The sequence below is a fragment of the Aptenodytes patagonicus genome, chromosome 2 (genome assembly GCF_965638725.1).
Source record: "Aptenodytes patagonicus chromosome 2, bAptPat1.pri.cur, whole genome shotgun sequence".
Lineage (NCBI taxonomy): Eukaryota > Metazoa > Chordata > Aves > Sphenisciformes > Spheniscidae > Aptenodytes > Aptenodytes patagonicus.
The window spans coordinates 5,482,121-5,502,007 of NC_134950.1; the positions used below are offsets into that span (position 1 = coordinate 5,482,121).

The window sequence follows — 19,887 nt, forward strand, 5'->3', positions numbered from 1 at the left end:
GGGTGAATGAAAAATCAACAACCTTTTAACTCTGGAATGAGCTTTTTTTGAAAAATGGTATTGCTTGAGAGGATAGCCAGAAAGAAAATATATTTTAAAATAATCGGTGTAATAAGCCAGTCAGTTGGAAAATTACCAATCAAGAGTGAGCATTGGGACTTAGCAGAAAGCTACAGCCTAATGCTTATCTGAGGACTTCATCCATCAAACTCCTCTTCATTCCTGCTTCATTGGAGGAACTGGTCAAATCTTTGAGTGCCATGGAAATTACTGGTTAGCACATACGGAGAAATTCTCCACTTCACAGTCTGAGCTGGATGTCCCCTTTGCAGGATGAGCTGGATACAGCTGAAGCCCTGTATGTCTCAGATAGGGGAATTATTAATAGCCCTGACATAGGTCTTCCTCAGAGATTGTACTTGGCTGCTGTGAAACAGCTACCAAAATGATGGTTATGAACGTGTTAATTAAACAAAACTGATCTCTATCTTCTCAGTGATGCTATAGACAATTTCCAGAGAGCTTGCAGATTGCCAGAAGTAGACTTGCAGGGAGAAAAGGAGGAAATGGTAAATAGCAAATTCAAAACCTGTCCAAAAGCTGTAAAAGCCCGTGGCTTGCCTCTGCTGCAATTAATGTTAAGGGTTTACGCTGGTGTATTAAATAGTGCTGATTTGGAAACTTACTTTCGCAAAGCTTCCTTTAGTAAGGTATGACCTCCTGAGTTCCCTTCCAACTTGAATTATTCTGTGATTCAATGAACGTATGAGATATTATCTGTAAATGGCTGTAATGCTTCAAAATCTTGATCTGGCTGTTGTGGCCTATTAGGTGCTTTGATTGCCAGCATTTTCCTTAGAAGAATCTCTTCTATTCATTAATCTTTAAATTATTCATATTCCCTCAGAAGCTTCCCTTCTGAGACTTTAGTTAAGTCATAGGAGGGGTCAAAAGCAAGAGAATTCTGAGTTCTGCTCTCATCTGTCTAGGGTTTTTGTCTTTTTGGCCTGTGCTTTTACAGAAATGAGCTGTGCTGACCCTGGATATCTGCCATTTGGTAAAACGGGAAGAAAAAAAAATCAATTTCCCATACAAGAGTAGCAAGAGGGTTAATTAAAATTTGCTTTGAGATTCTTGCACATAATATGTTATTTACTTTCTGCTTCTTATACTTTCCGTAATATTATCATTCTGTCCTCAGGCTTAATTAGACTTTTTACCTCACTTAATTACTGCTTTGATCTGACTTTTAATGAGTCTTCCTGAAGACTCCTTTCCTTTCTGGAAAGATTCCAACTGATTTCAGTTGATTTCAAGTTTTGCATGGACCCCAAGATGCTGAATAAAATGTAGTAATCCATTCATGGATTTGTTAAGCAAAATACTTCCAATGTTTATAATGCCTGTATATATGTGTTGTTTAGGTGATGACCTGAAAAAATCATGTCTGAGGTCCAGGGAACGGTCGAGTTTTCTGTGGAGCTACACAAATTCCATAATGTGGACCTCTTCCAGAGAGGGTGAGTTGATGTTTCCATTAATTTGCAGCTGATTACAGAGGAGTAGTTTACAGAAAAGAGTTAAACTCCAAAACAGTTTCTTTCCTGCCAAATGTAGTTATATTTCATGCAATCTCCGGGACAGGGAAGGATGTCATTGGGCTTTCATTGCTGTCAAGGAAGATCAATGTACATTACTTTCACTATAAAGTCAGACTGACTGACTTGTTTTTGTAATGTAATGTTGTAATGCTCCAAAATATTTTAATCATCTGTTCAGATATAAGCACAATAGATGCTTTAAATGCTTCTGGACTGGTGTTGAGCCTCTGTGTTAAATTGTAGCTGCGTTGAACTATAATGAAAACATTCATTTTAGGGTCATAAATCTAATAGACTATATTCTTTTAATGAAATTTAGCTGAATCCCACCATTTCAGAAGGGAACATGAATGCTCATGTTTGCCTAAAGCTCCAGTTCTGGTGGGCACATAGTTTTTTCACATCCCTGTAGGTTAGAAGAACATGTACAGCTTCTGGTTTACCGAAACTTTTGCCCCTATTCTTTTGTACCTCTCTTCCTAATAGTTTTTATAACAACCCGGTGGCTGTGGAGAGGCCTAACCAAGTGTGAGTTGTTACTCTGTTTGCATATTGGACCCCACAGGTGTTTTTCAGTGAGGAAAAGATAAGATACTGAAACACTTTTTGAGGAGACCAGAAGACCCAGGTGGGTCAAAAGAATGTACTTCATGGACAATAGTGGGTCTAGTGGAATATTATTTTATTTTATTTATGAGGACTGATGTGTACAGCACACTAGATATTCTCTTTCAAGCCTTAGCTTGGCACAGGGGTGGTTCACAGCTGATTTGTCCATCTCGAGCACCATTTCGAGCAAGAAAAATATGGAATTGTTTCAGGTATTGGGATGGATTAGGTAGAGCTGTTTCCATCTACATACAGGCTTTTTGTTATTTGTTTTTTGCTGTGATGAACTACATGGAAAAGATGCTGTGAACTTGAATGAAGGAAACACGGCTCTATTTTGTTTTAACAGCTGACATCTGTCATTCTGTTCATGTCTCCAAGCAAATATCCACCAACTTTATGTTAGAAAGCATTCTGACTATACCAAGTACTTGTGTTAAATAGAAAAACAAATAAATCCTCTGTGCTTGAGGTGTTTGGTTTATCTGAGTTATAAAAGAAGTCTCCTGTGTATTCCAGTCCTTATGACCTTAGAAGACAGTTCTAGCTATAGATTTTTTTTCTTGGCTTCTGGTGATGACTGTAATGTCTTTGATCTTCCTCACTATTGAAAATCCACACCCGTCTGTGGGTTCAGTGATTTTTTTGGATTTAGAGAGTAGGATGATCAGAGGTTAGCCAGGAATCTTCCCACTTCTCATGTTACTGTGTGACGAGCTGCCTGGTTCTGTCATATTGGTCTGCTTTTGCATTCAATAATTTCTGTAAAATGCTTCCTTTGGCTTTGACAGTCAGATCAAATCTCTGGTGTGGGGGTAAACCAGCACTAACATAGATAATATATTCTGCTGTCACACTAATGAGTTCCTAATTATGCTTGCTTTTTTCCCCCACTGGTGCTTACCTTGCTTTACTGATTAATATTCCAAACACATGGTACTATAGGTTATACTGCATTAATTTGTTTACAGTAATTTTTCTTTCTATGTATCCTGCATAGTATTACATTTGCTTCCTTCCATAGTTTTAACCTTTGCATTTCCAACAAAATCCTTTATTGTGTCTCGTATTTGCTGATCAGTATCCTCTGGCTGGCTTTATCTACTCAACACCCCTATCACTGTAGCATGAAAGTGTGCAGAAAAGGACTAGATGAGCTTGCCAAATTTCATTTTAACTTTGGCACATTTTTTATTTTTTCTCCTACTGCCATTGTTGATATTCACTATAGACATCTGGGATATCTTGGATTGACATATGGTCTCCCCAGATGAGAGGGTGGTAGAACTAATAACGATGGGAATTTTCTATTTAACTAGTGTTTTTCTTCTTTGAGTGCCTTGTAAATTGAGTCAATATCATTTTGTCCTGATAAAGGCCAGAAAGGCGATTTAGGAAAGGTTGTCCATCAGGATAGCAGTGGAGCTGAAATGAATCTTAATTTCTGTGGGAGCCCAACATGCTGGTTTTTTTAATAACAAAAGCAAGAAAAAAAATGAAGAGTATTAATAATAATTTATGTTGCCTACTTTTCCTCTTAATACTTTGGTACCAAAAACCCCCCAAACAAACGTAATAAAAAACCTGATGATGTATCTCCACAAATACATAACACTCCTGCTACTGTATGCCTAATTGACATAAGGTTGAAATTCCTGGGTTGGAACTGTATAACTGTGCAGAAATAAGGACAGTATTTTCCAAAAACACTTAGTCTTGGCTAACTGTTCTTCTAAAGACAGTACCTTTAGGGAGAGTGTGGCTGGGCCAAGTAAGCCCTTTGGAGAAGAGCACTCCATGCAAATAAAGGAATGAATAAATCAACAAGGTTTAGGAAGAGAATCCTGGGAGAATCAGCCCTTCTGGAGCCGTTAGGTGATGGTTAATTATCAAACTTGATTAAGGACAGGATCTGCTGGCTGTAAGCCACAGAGTCAAAGTGCTTTAAAATGTTAAGCCTTCAGTAATGGTCCTGTTCTATTTTTGATTGCACTGGAAGCTATTTTGAATTCTGTATGCACACACAGCCACTTGCCACCTGTCCCTCCCCACAAGAAACAGAAACTCCTTAATCTGCCTGAATTACACCTGTGATATTTGAATCATGTTTCTTAACCTGCATGAATGGTTAATATTGAAAAGAGACTCCGATATAAAATTAATCAGTTTTTTTCTGGTAAATATTTGTTATGGTTATATGTTTCTGGCATATATAATAGGAACAGTCATCAGTAAATATTGTGTTGAAGGTAATTTACTTTGGTCAGTTAGTGTTAAATTTATCTTCTTCTGAAGCACAAACATAACAGTGTCAGTACTTATAGACATCAAAGGTTAAATGTTTTAAGTGCTGCTATAGGGGAAGAAAGAACCTTTTCTTTGGTCAAACCAAAGGATTCGCAATGTTGTTTGACGCCAGAGTTCTAAAGGTTGACTAATAAGTAATGCAATTTCTGGAAAAAAAAAACATTTTTAACTTTTCTGTCCTTAATTCTCTCCATCGTGTGCTGCTTAATAACTGGTGACAGATATTTTCTCTAGTGAAATTAGCTAACTGATTCTGATTTTCCTTAATAGAGTAGGAAATAAAATTATCCGTGACTACCAGAGATCAATTAATTGATTTGTCTGGTTCTGTCAGAAGCAATCCTTCTGCACCTCTTTTTCTTAAAGCTTTTCAAAATCTATTTGACAGAGGAAAAAAAAAAAACACAACTATTGCGTTCACAGGGTAAATAACTTTTGGAGTCTGTGAGGGAATAGAGGGCAAAAAGAAGGTGAAATACTGACTTAATAATGCTGGGATTCTGGCAATGATGTATTATAAAACAAGGATCAAGGTAAGTCATTAGTTACCAATCACAGGACTGAATCAACTGCTTATCATTCTTTTCAATCCTCAAATTCCAGGTTGCAATTTGTAAGTGTCTAACAGTTACACTGGTGGTTTGTGCGTGTAAAGGGTGGTGGTGATTAAAAGTGAGTGGAAAAATGAAGTCCAGCTTCTTCTAAAATGAATGCAACATTGCCCTGGGGAAAAGATCAGTGGTCTCAGAATTTACAAAATCCTACAAGTATCAGACCAAGTATCAGTAGCATTCAGAGCTGCTGAAAACGTGATATTCTGCCTTAACAGACAAAGCCTTTATGTGGCAAAACATCCCTGTTGCCTACCAGATGGACAACAGTGTTTCAGTGTACTTAGTCATTAAATCATCCCCTTCAGAGGCACGATGCAGCAGCTCCTTTCCTCAGCAAACTGGGGTTTGGCAATCAACGAATGACTTTCTTGTCAGGATGGATACCTGGAAAATACACATTATATTCAGAGGTTCAGACCTTATTTCCCGGAGTCTTTGAGGTACAGTGTCAGGATATGCAAAAAAAAAAAAATCATTTAAAAGTCTAGGACAGAGAAAAATCTTGTCACTTTGTTCATAACAGTATGCATTTCTTCAAACTTCTCACCTGTAATGAAATGCAAATCACTTTTGGACTGTAAATCTATGTCATTTTGAAAATACTTACCTAGTTCATTTATGATGCAAGGATTCTCTTTAATATAAATGAAGTAAAAAAGAAAAAAGAAAAGGGCTAACAGGCATGATGAAGTGATGGATTTCTGGAATAATGACTACTGTCCTTTGGAACAGATGTATTGACAGAACCGACTTTTTTCTTGGCACGAAGACATGTTATTTCTGTGACTCTTGAACAGACTTTCACTTTAAGGCAGCATCAGATACCTTCCAAAAAAAAAAAAGAAAAAAAGAAAAAAGCTCAGGAGTAAGAAGGCAATGACTGTCTACATGGTCATGCAGTGATAGCTGAGAACCTGCTGCACTGAACTGACAGGACTGAAACTAGTGTAGCACAAACCTGTACTCATGAAAGTAGCTGAGGTGTTGGTGATCAGTAAGCTAAACGTCAATGTCCCAAAGTGTAGCAAATGTTCAACTTCAGGAGAATCAGGTATTGAATCAGAATAGAATCATAGAATAGTTTGGGTTGGAAGGGACCTCTAAAGGTCATCTAGTCCAACCCCCCTGCTGTGGGCAGGGACATCTGCAACTAGATCAGGTTGCTCAGAGCCCCCTCCAACCTGACCTGGAATGTTTCCAGGCATGGGGCATCCACCACCTCTCTGGGCAACCTGTGCCAGTGCTTCACCACCCTCAGCATAAAAAATTTCTTCCTTATATCTAGTCTCAATCTAACCCCCTTTAGTTTAAAGCCATTCCCCCTTGTCCTGTCGCAACAAGCCCTGCTAAAAAGGTTGCTGCCATGTTTTTATAAGCCCCCTTGAAGTACTGATAGGCTGCAATAAGGTCTTCCCGAAGCCTTCTCTTCTCCAGGCTGAATTATTAAACAGTACAAGTCCCAATACGGACCCCTGCGGGACACCACTCGTCACCAATCTCCATCTGGACATTGAGCCGTTGACCACTACCCTCTGGATGTGACCATCTAACCAATTCCTCACCCCACCAGGCCAGTCCACCCATCCAATCCATACCTCTCCAGTTTAGAGAGAAGGATGTTGTGGGAGGACTGTGTCAAAGGCCTTACAGAATTCCAGATAGATGACATTTGTAGCCCTTCCCATGTCCACTGACGTAGTCATTCCATCATAGAAGGCCACTAGGTTAGTCAGGCAGGACTTGCCCTTGGTGAAGCCATGCTGGATGTCTCGAATCACCTCCCTGTCCTCCATGTGCTTTAGCAGAGCTTCCAGGAGGATCTGTTCCATGATCTTCCCAGGCACAGACATGAGACTGACTGGCCTGTAGTTCCCCGGGTCTTCCTTTTTTATGATGTGTTATTTTCATGACAGTTGGTGAAGACAATTCTTTCATTTGGTGAGTTAGTGCATCCATCTTTAGTTTACAGGCACCCTATGTCTACTGAAGAAAGGTGGGATCTGCAGCGCCAGTGGCAGGGGGAAAAGACTGAAACTAAATAGCATCAAGCCTAAGATACGAGACTGTTCTGCAGGTGAAGAGCAGCATCTCAACAAACTCTGTTGACCGATGATCACTATAGTCAGTGGAAAGTAGGATACTCTCGTATCTGGAAATTATCTTCCTCCTTCGAATAAGCAATACTCGGACTTATCTTACTAGAAATACATTAGGTAACTGTTTTGTGTCACTACTTACAGAGAACTGAGCTAAAGGCCAACTCCAACTCATTGTATGGGGTTCGCGTGGCAAGGTTTTGGTAGTGGGGGGGCTACAGGGGTGGCTTCTGTGAGAAGCTGCTAGAAGCTTCCCTCATGTCCAACAGAGCCAATGCCCGTCGGCTCCAAGATGGACCCGCCGCTGGCTGAGGCCGAGCCCATCAGCAACCATGGTAGTGCCTCTGTGATAATGTATTTAAGAAGGGGAAAAAAATTGTGCAACAGCAACTGCAGCCAGAGAGAGGAGTGAGAATATGTGAGAGAAACAACTCTGCAGACGCCAAGGTCAGTGAACAAGGAAGGGAGGAGGTGCTCCAGGTGCCAGAGCAGAGAATTCCCTGCAGCCCGTGATGAAGACCATAGTGAGGCAGGCTGTCCCCCTGCAACCCATGGAAGTCCATGGTGGAGCAGATATCCACCTGCAGCCCATGGAAGAGTAGGTGGATGCGCCCGAAGGAGGCTGTGACCCTGTGGAGAGACTGTGCTGGAGCAGGCTCCTGGCAGGACCTGTGGACCTGTGGAGAGAGGAGCTCACGCTGGAGCAGGTTTGCAGAACTTGTGACCTTGTGGGGGACCCACACTGGAGCAGTCTGTTCCTGAAGGACTGCACCCTGTGGAAAGGACACATGGAAAGGACCCATGCTGGAGCAGTTCATGAAGAACTGCAGCCCATGGGAAGGACTCACATCAGAGAAGTTCATGGAGAACTGTCTCTCATGGGAGGGACCACACGCTGGAGCAGGGGAGGAGTGTGAGGAGTCCTCCCCCTGAGGAGGAAGGAGTGGCAGAGATACCATGTGATGAATTGACCACAACCCCCATTCCCCGTCCCCCTGCGTTGTTGGGGGGAAGGAGGTAGAGAATTCAAGAGTAAAGTTAAGCCTGAGAAGAAGGGAGGGGTGGAGGAAGGTGTTCTATGATTTAGTTTTTATTTTCTCATTACCCTACTCTGATTTTGATTGGTAATGAATTAAATTAATTTCCCCAAGTCGAGTCTGTTTAGCCCACGATGGTAACTGCTGAGTGATCTCCCTGTCCTTATCTCAACCCATGAGCCTTTTGATATATTTTCTTTCCCCCTGTCCAGCTGAGGAGGGGAGTGAAAGAGTGGTTTGGTGGGCACCTGGCGTCCAGCCAGGGTCAACCCACCACACTCATCTAATAGGTTGTCTAACCAAGGCAAAATCACAGAATTAGTACCATCTAGATTCAGAAATAAGGAGCCTGGATAGATGGTACCTGGTACTGAGGACCCTGAGATAATGTTTCACATGCTAGACATGGCAGAGAACCTTAGTGTGTCCTCTCTGAAATGCAGTCAGTTTACAGTGACGAAAACTGTGCCTTGCCTGCGGGAGCTCCTTCTTCTGGGACCTACTGTGGTCAGTTCCCTTTGTGTCTCTTCAGCCATTTTTGTGTAATAATTGCTGATTGTACAATTAACCAGATGGTGTAAAATCAAGTGACAACATTATGCAGAGAATATGCATATCCATCTGTTGCATATAAGTGTGTCACACTACAATGGTTCAGTGAGTAACAGAGAAAGGAGAGGTGAACCTAAGCAAGACACAAGTTAGCAGTTAGGCAATAGCTTCTTGTAGAGTATGTCTCACCATCCTTTGATGAAAGAGAGAGATATATATCCATAATTGGTCTCTCTGGCCCGCAGCTTGGGACTGTCCCTAGGCTGCTTGCTGATAATAACCATAACAGGTATGACTGATACTCCTATTATCTCTGTTTGCATAGGATATGCCCTCTTGCTCTGATGTCCTAATGCCAATTGTTCTGAGCTGCAGAAATGTCGTCATGAGTGAATTGCTACAAAACACTGCACATTATCTCCTCAGCCCCACAGGTTACTGTAAGCACATTGGACACCGTGTCGTATGGGAAGCTGGTGTAGAAAGCAGAAGATAACTTACTTTCTGTTTTCAGAGTGTTTTGCAGCCTGTGACCAGAATCTAGACAAGGGTTCTTAAGCTCAGGATTGAACACGGTGATCAGCATTTTTCTTTTTTAGCAAATTAGAACTTTGTGTCAGAAATGGAAAATGCACCTGCATAAAGGATCATCCCTTCTCTGGGACCTGACTGGAGCAGTGCAGTGAACCCCTACGGGACATGGGATCATCTCCAAGGGTCAGGCATCTTACAACTGATCTGGCATTTCTGACAAGAGCACACAATAGTGTGTTTGTGTGTGCAAAGAATATAGAGTTAAAATAGAAAACACTCTACTGCTCAAGTTTCTACCCAAGGGGAGAGAATAAAAGGAAAATTATATGACAGACATTGGTCTTAGTGGAAGCACTACTGAGGGTTGCTCAGATATTAGTGATGAGTATCATATAAGAATCTCATACTGAATGGGATTGAACAAAGAAAAGAAAAAGCTTGTCAGCTGGTGTGTTTATGTACTTGTTTAGCTGAATAAGGGTATAAAATTTTGGATGTTTAGACAAAGCCAATACCACAGTAGAATGGACACTTTGCAGTGATCTTGTCAGCAATGGGTTGTGATAGCCAAACGAAATAATACAAACATCTACATCTCAGAAAATGCACTGTTTCTTCCAGTCTCAGTTTTCAAGACTGCTAAGTACTCAGGAAATCAATTAAAACCATGTGGCATTTATGTTAATCAGGCTTCTATAGCCTTCTTCAGAATGACTGACATTAATGGGAGTCTCTCCATCAGCTTGTTGGATTGTGTCATCTCCGATTTAGAGGCTGGCAAGCAATGCAGCTCTGTAACTCATGCCTCCAAAGAAGCTTCTTCATGATACCCAGTATTAAGCAAGGACATTTCTAGTAAGTTTTCTGTGCCAGAGTTTGTAGCTGAGCCTTTGGCAATGTCTATGCTTTTGAAGCAGGTCCTACCCCTTTTTTTTAAAGCTGTGTTTCCTGGAGTCAGGCAGTTAGACAAGAAATCCCTGTACTATTTAAAATTAACCTTTTAATGCTTATGATTACTATGAAAACCATGGAAGGTTGTACCCCAAAGCCTAAAAAAATAACTTAATATTTATTAGTGTGCTGATTTTGGCTGGGATAGAGTTAGTTTTCTTCACAGTAGCTAGTATGGGGCTATGGTTTGGATTTGTGCTGAAAACAGTGTTGATAATACAGGGATGTTTTCGTTACTGCTGAGCAGCGCCGACACAGAGTCAAGGCCTTTTCTGTTTCTCACATCGCCCCACCAGCGAGTGGGCTGGGGGTGCACAAGAAGCTGGGAGGGGGCACAGCCAGGACAGCTGACCCAAACTGGCCAAAGGGATATGCCATACCATATGACGTCCTGCTCAGCATATAAAGCTGGGGGAAGAAGAAGGAAGGGGGGAATGTTCAGAGTGATGGCGTTTGTCTTCCCAAGTAACCATTACACGTGATGGAGCCCTGCTTTCCTGGGGATGGCTGAACACCTGCCTGCCGATGGGAAGGAGTGAATGAATTCCTTGTTTTGCTTTGCTTGTGCACATGGCTTTTGCTTTACCTATTAAACTGTGTTTATCTCAACCCATGCATTTTCTCACTTTTACTCTTCCAATTCTCTCCCCGATTCCACCAGGGGGGAGTGAGTGAGCGGCTGTGTGGGGCTTAGTTGCCGGTTGGGGTTAAACCACGACAATTAGTTTTAAAAAATATTAAAAATATATTAACTCCAGGTTCCATTCACTTGGTAAACAATCCCTTATTGGTAATCGGTGCTGGAAGAGTGGAAAAGTGTGTTCCTTGCAAGCCTTTAAAAAAAACCAAAAATCAAAAGAAAAAAACCCCCAAACTTGGCTAACTGTTGTATTTGGTTGACCAAAAAATAAACCTTTGCTTCCTTAACATTTGGATACTATCTCTTCTAAGGAAAGTAAATATCACCCCAATCCAAGTGACATTTACATTGCTGCTTTGATGACTTTCTGAGTGAGTTATGTCAGAAAGCAGCTTCAATTTCACCTAACATGATTTACATTTATAGAGAGCTACACTTCAAATGTTGACTGCAGTTCCTAATTCATAGAGTTACATATGGACGATGGACCTGTGTCTACCACTGGGAATCACTCAGCTCTGTGTGTGTGTGTGTGTGTGTAGGGGAAGGGAGTCTAAGCCCTCAGGTTTGTGAAAGGATGTATATGTATGTGCTGCAACATTTTATTACTTAAGAACAAGTGAAGTGACACGTTTTTAAAGGACTGAACTTTACTAGGACAAGCCAGAAACATGACACCAGCATAGACTGTGTCAGTGCAATTATTCTAAACAAGAGAGGGTGCCAGAAATTACTGAATGAGCAGCTCTGGTAATAAAATGAGATCCTTCAAAAAAACACTGTTCTTTGTGTGTAATTTTTAGGGAATGGGAAGTTATTCTACAAGCTTTCATGTGAGAGTGATTGTGGCGCTTTGCAGCTCTTTTGGCACTTTTCCTCTCTAAAGCACTTTGCAAAGAGCAGCTAATTGAGGCAGATAAAGTTATCTGTGTTCAGAATGTGTTTTCACGTTGTTACACACTGTGCATATCCCTAGAGGAAGCATGGCATAATCGCCAGCAGCAAACCTTGTCTTTAAATATAGGACAAACTGTTGAGAGAACAACTAGACCCTTCCTACAGTTTCTGGTTGCAAGGGAAAAAAAGAAATCCTAAGAGGATAGTCAAGCTCTACAATTTGCTGTCCAGAGAGGCTGGGGTACTCCATCCTTGGAAGTTTTCAAGACCTGACTGGACATGGCCCTGAGCAATTTGGTCAAAATTCAATAATTGGTCCTGCTTTGAGCAGGCATTGGGCTGGAGACCATCCAGCCTGAATGATTCCCTGACTCTAGGATGAGTGTGACCATAGCCTTCCTCAGCATTGAAACAACCCTGCGCAGCTTCCTTCTGCATCGCTCGGTTTCAGCCTGTGCAGTAGACATTATGTTTTAATCATTTATCGTCAGTACCGTGGTCTCCAGGAATTTGTCTAGCTATTTAGCTTACAGCACAAAATAGGTTTATTTGATTAATATTAAAAAGTGATTTTAGCTGAGAGATGCACTTTACAAATAAAATTAAGTTCTGCCTCTCATCTATATGCAATGCTCCACATCTTAAGTCTTGATGTTATTGTGTCCAGTTCCTCAACAAATGGGTCACATCCTGAAGGAGCCCCATTTTCAATGCTGCACTTAACGCCACCCGATTCTAAGAATTTATGGGGTTTGTGTCATCAATTCTCCATGATATCATTAAGCACAAATACTCAGAGGGTAAAACAGTTAGACCTGAGTGCATCAATGAAGATCACAGCTGTCTCTAAAAGGCCCATGAATGAAAAGCAACCACTTATTGTATAAAGTCTATCAGTTCAAGTAGAAACTCACCTTAAAGACATGGTTTTAGCCCATTAAATGAAAACCTTTGTTTTGCTGAATTTAAAACTTAATTAACTTTCTCAAGGGTGATCAAAGGCACTCTGTGATACTCCAGAGGATAATACTTTAAATTTAAGATCCCTGCTTGTAGAAATATTTTTTTTTTATGAATTGGATTCATAAAAATGGGCAAAACACTGCCCAATTACACACCAAGAGCTTTGAAGAAAATCTTATGATGGTCAATTTTTAATGTTATAGATGATAGAATGAGCTGTCTTCCAGGCTAATGACTGATGAGCATTAAAAACTGGCTAAATCCCAAAAGTTTCATTTTAGTTTCTTCTTCTCTTTCTAACTACATTTTTTACCCAAGATTTTAATCTGACATCACACCTTGCATTTTATTTCCTAAGAGAGTGGAACCCATCTGTTTGCATGACATTCCTCTTGGCTAGCACTGTCTGTATGAAATATTTTGATGTTTGTCTTCCAGGAGCAAGCAGAATGCCTTCTCTCTCTGTATCCTTACCTCTTGACTTCTGAATTTTCCTAGTGTGTACAAAGCTTTCCACCTGGGTAGCCAGAGTATCTATACCAAACTGTGCTCTGCTTAAGTATCACCACCTTTTATCTTTGCATCAGAAATCACTTTACAACCTTTACTTATCCTTCAAAATGTCTTTCTTAAGTCCCAGTTGTTTATATTCTACAGATGGGAAAAAGCTGAGACAACTGTAACAAGACTAGGATCAGAAAGAAAGCTAGGAAGTGAATGTATTGATTCACTAGATTATACTTAAACTTTTTTCCCTGGTACCTGTGACTAAACAGAGGCTAATTTGCTGAATGTTGTGCAATGTGTACTTTTAAATAATTTGTTTTAATGACTAGTTATCATTCTAGTGTTCATGACCAAGAAAAATCAGCTGCTATCCCATGTGTGAAAGGTGACTGAAGTAAAGTGAGCACACTCTTTCTCAACATATGACTCAGCCAGTTCTTGCTGAGCTACATGGGCACCAAATGGGAGCAGAACAAGTGGTGAATCTGGCCCATATGGGTTGAGAAGTGATAAGATGACATTTGGAGTTCTAATAAGCTCTCAAATTAATATAACATTTCTGGGCTCTCCAACATGTGTTTGTTTTAAATAACCATGTTGTCCAGAATTTTCCCTCTGATATTGCACATGCCTGGTTTCAACTCTGTATTAATGATTGCTGAGAACTCTATGTGAAAAATTTCACATTGCCATGCAAACTAGGGTTGAAGAAAAAAAAACACACCAGTAATTTCTCTCACTGTTATGTCCCTGACTTAGTGCCTCATGCCCATCATTTTCAGAGAGGAAGCACTGCCTAGTGGCTAGGAGATGTTGTTCAGCTCTATTTCCCTGCTCTACATTTGAAGAAATCCTGTCTCTTGGCAATACTGTCCGCACACTTCTGCACAGTTTTGTAAGATGCATTTTAGTGTAACTGTTCCAAACCCAAATGTTCTATGACTGTTATTATTTGTTGGAGTGAGTAATAAGTTCGGGAAATTTCTTGAGGTGGGCTTGAACAGCCTTTTAGGCCATCAGCTATTATCTACGAACATGGGAGTAGTAATATCATCTCAGAAGATTGTTCTTAACAAGGTACAATCACAAATGCTCAGATGCTGTGATAGTAGAAAACATCATTGTGCATGGGAAAAGTTTGTTCCAGAGTGTCTTTGACTTTTATTTTGCAGATATTTTTGTATTCAGCTTAAAACATCCCAAAGTCTAATTTTCAGAATGGAAAACTGTACACCATCTCTGGATCAGATCCTTTCAAGATGGCTTACATTGGGAACTGAAAATCATTGTTCTTTTTTGACACTTCATCCTTTAGAGTTGCCTTGAGATAATAATTGTTTGTGTAACTGGATAGCTTAATTCTATGAATGCAATCAAACTATATGGTGTGTATACTGCAGTCAAGGTGCAGTTGAGATGCAACGGAAAAAAAAATTGGCCTTTGTCCTTGCATTAATGGGGTTCAGTATATTGTGTTTCTGGATGGGAAGACCTTTTTTAGCACTTTAATTACTTAATGTGCTTGCTGCAGCAAAAGTACATTAACAAATGCAGATCAATTTCTCCCATCAATCCATATCCACTTTGTTACTTCAGAACATTCATTCATTTGTGGGGATAACATCTGCCAAGAAAAGGTATTACAAATAAAATGCAGCTGAAAAATGAACCGTTCTTTAGTAATCTCTTGTTCCCATTTGGCTATGCATGATAAATATTTATAATAATGTCCTACAACAATGAAAAGTCCCTTTATAATGTGACTGTTTGGAGTGATGCATGCAACCATCCAACACCAAAAATGCTGAGGAAGCTCTGGATTTTTAATTTATTTTGTGATTTTTTTGCTGACCAGTTTAACATATTCTCTTGGGTTTAGACACTGCCAGGACTCACACGTTGTCCTCACAAGATAAACTTTGGGAAGCAGTGGAGAGAAATAAAATGGATGTAATAGACCTACTAGAACTTAAGGAAAGTGACCGGGTGTGAAGATTCTCAGATAAGAGCAGCCTTGGCTTGTTCAATCACTGGATAAAGAAAGGTGGCTAAATCCCTTAACAGAAAACATACTGGACTCAAGTTCTTACTTTTGGCAATGGGCACAATACTTAAGCATTAAGATTTTAGTAAATAGGTAATTTCATTTAAGTCAGTAGGTCAAATTACCAGTTTGGGACGAATAAACCTATTTAGTGCTTGCCTTAGCTGTGTTCAGGTAAAGAAAATACACCTGTGCTCCCCTACCTTATGGAATTATTGAAAGGTTAAATACTTTGGCAGTTTCTAGAAAATAAAAAGTAGGAAATATTTCAGAGAATAAATGGATAGAAGGTCTGTAAACATTTAAAACTAAGAATTTTTATCTAACCTGAGCTTCTGACAATTTTTGTTCCCTTACTTAAAGCTGTCATACCTAATTCTGCACAGGGATTCTCTGAAAATCCCTAGTCTCTGATATATGTTTCAGCTCAAAATTGAATTAAAATTGCATTACAAGTCACAACAGGCAACCAGCTTTCCCATTAGTTTGTGATTTGGTGTTTGCCAAAAGATATTGATATACGTGATCTTCTAGCAGATATCACCAACAATATTCTGCCTTCTGATAGCAAGAAAAACTGTCTTTCATTGATGTGGTAGCACTCTGGATCCAATTTTTTGCTTTAAGAACCTTTTTCCAAGTAGAAAAAAGCTATTGGAAAAAGCTGAATGTTGGTGCTGTCTTACCTCACTCACCCTGTCTGTGATGATGTGGCATTCCAGTAAGCTGGAAAACAATCCAGAGTACTAGTAGTCCATGATGCAAAATATATTTTATGCTATTTCAGATAACATGCAAATGATGCAAGTTTCTGGAAGTCCCTACTCCATGGTTTAATTAAGTTCCCATAGCAGTGCTGTCTCTTTTAACTTCCATGACTTTTCACAAATTCGATAGTCAATAAGATCATTCGTCCTTATGACACTGATTTGAATAAGATCCAGTCTCTTTTGGCTCTAGGAACACTTGAATTCTCATCTTAAAGTTGTATTGTACTATTCTTGTAACTACCATTTGAGCTTTTTTTCTGAAAAATCAGACTGGAGTGTATTTCACCTCCACTGTGCTCTGTGATGCAGAACTCAGTGTCTCCTTGTGAGCACCCACTGGGACAGTGACCAATTTTACTGTGTTAAATGTCTTAATGATGAAAATGGCACCTATCTAAACACATATCAGCCTATTTGTTGAGTTGGTGAGAGCTCTCTAAAGACCTAACATTCACGCTGTTTGGAAATCTGTCTTTGGTGTCTCTATTTCACAAGAGAATATTGTATTTCAGTGTGAATATAGTTTCCTCTTGCAAGGTTTGTTGTTTACAGTCCTATATGCATCATCGTATCAAAAGTTTTATGTCCTACATGCTGACGCTGCTTTCCTGTGTTAACATTACCATCATTTTTGCTGAACTCTCAGAGAAATTCTGTTTTCTCACTCGAACTTTTGTAGCACCTAGATTACTTTCATGGTCTTTCAGCTGATGGCTGAAATTTTACCTTTCTGTTGCATCTTCCTGCCAGTAAGAAGTCATTAAAATTTGTCCCTGTTCTAAGCACCTAATGCTTCTCTCCTTGAAAGCAATGCTAGGTTATTCTTGACCTGTTGCACTGCTTCTTGGCTCTCCAGAACTTAGTTGATGGTCAAGCCTATTTGCTACTTGAGATAGACACTGTACTTTTAGGATGGTCTAATCCAAAGATTAGCCTGGTGTCAGATGGCATCCTGTATTTTACAGGATTCTCTGCTAGCCAAACTAACAAGGTACAAAATACACTTTCACGCACTGAAAGTCCTAGCAAAGATTAATAAGAGTAGGAAAATGGTTAAGTGGAGCCAGTGAGCCTTTTATTCTCTAAGGTAGGTGGCCTATTCAGTTGGTTGGAGAGAGAAAGAATAAACAAATTAGGATTACTTCATCAATGCCTATCCATACTCTTGCTGTGTTCCTGATGTGAAGAGAATATTCTTAAGATTAGGCTGTTGCCAGAATCACTATCTAGATGAAATTAACATTTATTCCACTATAATGAAACACCAAGTTTATAGATTGAGGCATCATCTGAGATTCTTTTTAGACTTGCCTGTGATAGAAGGTTTGAGGAGTCCTGGCTCCCTTTGGAGGAGCTCATATGTTTGATCAAAGAAGTCACATATCTGTCATTAGTATCTTAAATGCTGGCATGAAGATCCAGATCCACAGAGGGGCTTGAGTTTGATGGTGCTTAGTGTTATCAGACCAAATGTTTGGGTGCTTTGCTTTCCAGACTGGAATTCACAAGTCCAGTTTAGACATATTTATCTGATACATAGGGAATGGACGGAACAAGTTAGGTGAGTTGTCGTATTCTGAAATAGGACGGAGGGCTAGAGAAATAAGAACGTGTAGCTCCACGGTGAATTCACTTATGTCAGTGGAGTCCTCAGTTTTCATTCTTGCTTCTGCTAATGTCTAATATACAATGCTGATTTGAGATCCAAGTAATATTTTTATTCGATGAAAACAGGAACAGCCTCAGCAGGAATGAAAACAATACCATATGGATAAGCACAGAAAAGATAAAAGATGCAAATGATCTCAGACATGGGAGGGAACTGGACCTAGCTATCGTTTGACTTAGGTTCCAGAAAAACTCCACAAAAGTGTAGCAGCACTCTCTCCTCTGAAAGGAATCTGCACAGACCTTGCCTGAGCAGATGTGATACTGAACTTCAGCAGTGTGTTCAACACTGTTTCCCACAGCCTATGCCTAGACAAACTGGCAAGATACAGACTGGATGGGTGGTCTGCGAGATGGGTAGGAAATTGGTATCACGGAAATGAGTGATTTAGATCGCTTAAAGAATCACCATCAAAGGTATTAGCAAAAGTGGTTTTAATATGCTGTTGTAAAAGTGCAACTTAACAAAGTTCAATGGCAAGGCTCACTCTATTAATTACTGCATGGCAGAAACATACAGAGGAAAACTGAGTTACACTCACGTTAGAATAATTCATGTAGAGACCGGAGACACAAAGGGTAAGGAAGATCCTCCCATTGAGTCATGAGGTCCAGGGCCTCTAGAAAGCCCCTTGCTTTCTAAACTCCTTCTCAGAGAGGAGTCTAGGTGTAGCTAGGTCCAAACCTAGCCTCAGACTTGGTCAATGGTTTATGTCTAAGTGATTGTATATGCAATGTTTCATTAGCATCAATTTAGCATGCAACCAAAGTTACCAAACAAAATCAAAGTTACCATACTACAAGGTTATGCGCGACATCGGTCGCTTACCAAAGATCTGCCATTGTTAAAAGGTCTCTCTCTGCCTCAAGGAGCAACCTTGAGAGGTGTCCCAGCTCAAGGGGATATCACTGCCATGCAGCCACGCTGCCTAGCAGGGAGAGCTCAGAGGCGGCTCACTTAGGCTGTCATATTTATGGGATAAAGTGGTTGGCTCGTAGTCAAATAACATGCGATCGAAGAGGGATGCATGAGACTCCTTGTACCCACAACATTCTTTGTTCCTTGATAAATGAGTCTTGGAAAAGCCACCTGCTATTCATGTGTTAATTGCATGATCGGTCTTCCAAGCTCATGTGCATTGATGCTCACCATGTCACTCTGCTCCTTTGTGGGTTTTCAGAGAACAGATTGAAACTAGGGGAGTTCACACCTGGCTATGGCTCAGGCCTTTACCCCTTCCAGAGCCTGTACCAAACCACCGCCAGTCTGGTCAGGGGCCGCACTCAAGAGGGTGGCGATCAATGGTTTTTACTCAGGTTTTACTTAGGCTGGCAGCCTGTCACAATTGGGGTCCCTCAGGGATTCATACTGGGCCCCACGCTGTTCAACATCTTCATAAATGACCTGGATGATGGGATTGAAAGCACCCTCACCAAGTTTGCTAATGACACCAAGCTGGATGGTGAGGAGGACGTGTCAGAAGGGGGAGCCATCTTACAGAGAAACCTGGACAGGCTGGAACAGCAGACAAGCAACAACCGCATGAAGTTTAATAAAGACAAGTGCAAAGTCCTGCACCTGGGATGACATCACCAAAGAGCCCAGTACAGGCTAGGCTCTGTGTGGCTGGGGAGCAGCCTTGCTGAAAGGGACCTGGGGGTCCTGGTGGACAACCAGCTAAACATGAGTCAGCAGTGCGCTGCTGCAGCAACAAAGGCAAATTGGATGCTGGGCTGCATCCACTGGGGCATTACTAGCAGAGAGAGAGATGTGATCGACCCACTACTCAGCATGCCACATTTGTGGTACCATGTCCAGTTGTGGTCCCCACAATTCAAGAAAGACATGGACAGACTGAAGAGTCCAAAGGAGGGCTACAAAGATGGTCAAAGCAGGCCTAGAGAACCTGCCCTATGAGGAAAGACAGAAGGAGTTAGGTCTTTTCTCCTTGGCGAAGAGCAGGCTCAGGGAGGACCCCATCACAGTATTCCCGTACTTAAAGGGTAGCTACAAAGAGGACAGAGGTTCTCTCTTCACAAGGAGCCACGTGGAGAAGGCAAAAGGCAATGGGTACAATTTACAGCAGAAAAGGTTCC

The 19,887-nt window shown here is 40.7% G+C and overlaps 1 protein-coding gene across 1 annotated transcript in view; it reads left to right on the forward strand.

Annotated features, from left to right (window-relative positions):
- The window catches only part of FAM135B (family with sequence similarity 135 member B), a 222,776-nt gene that overhangs the window by 66,008 nt on the left and 136,881 nt on the right, over positions 1-19,887 (forward strand). The window contains exon 2 of the mRNA XM_076329049.1: positions 1,425-1,520. Within this exon, the coding sequence (XP_076185164.1) occupies positions 1,444-1,520 (77 nt within the window). The 5' untranslated portion in view covers positions 1,425-1,443. The remainder of the gene's footprint in view (positions 1-1,424; positions 1,521-19,887) is intronic.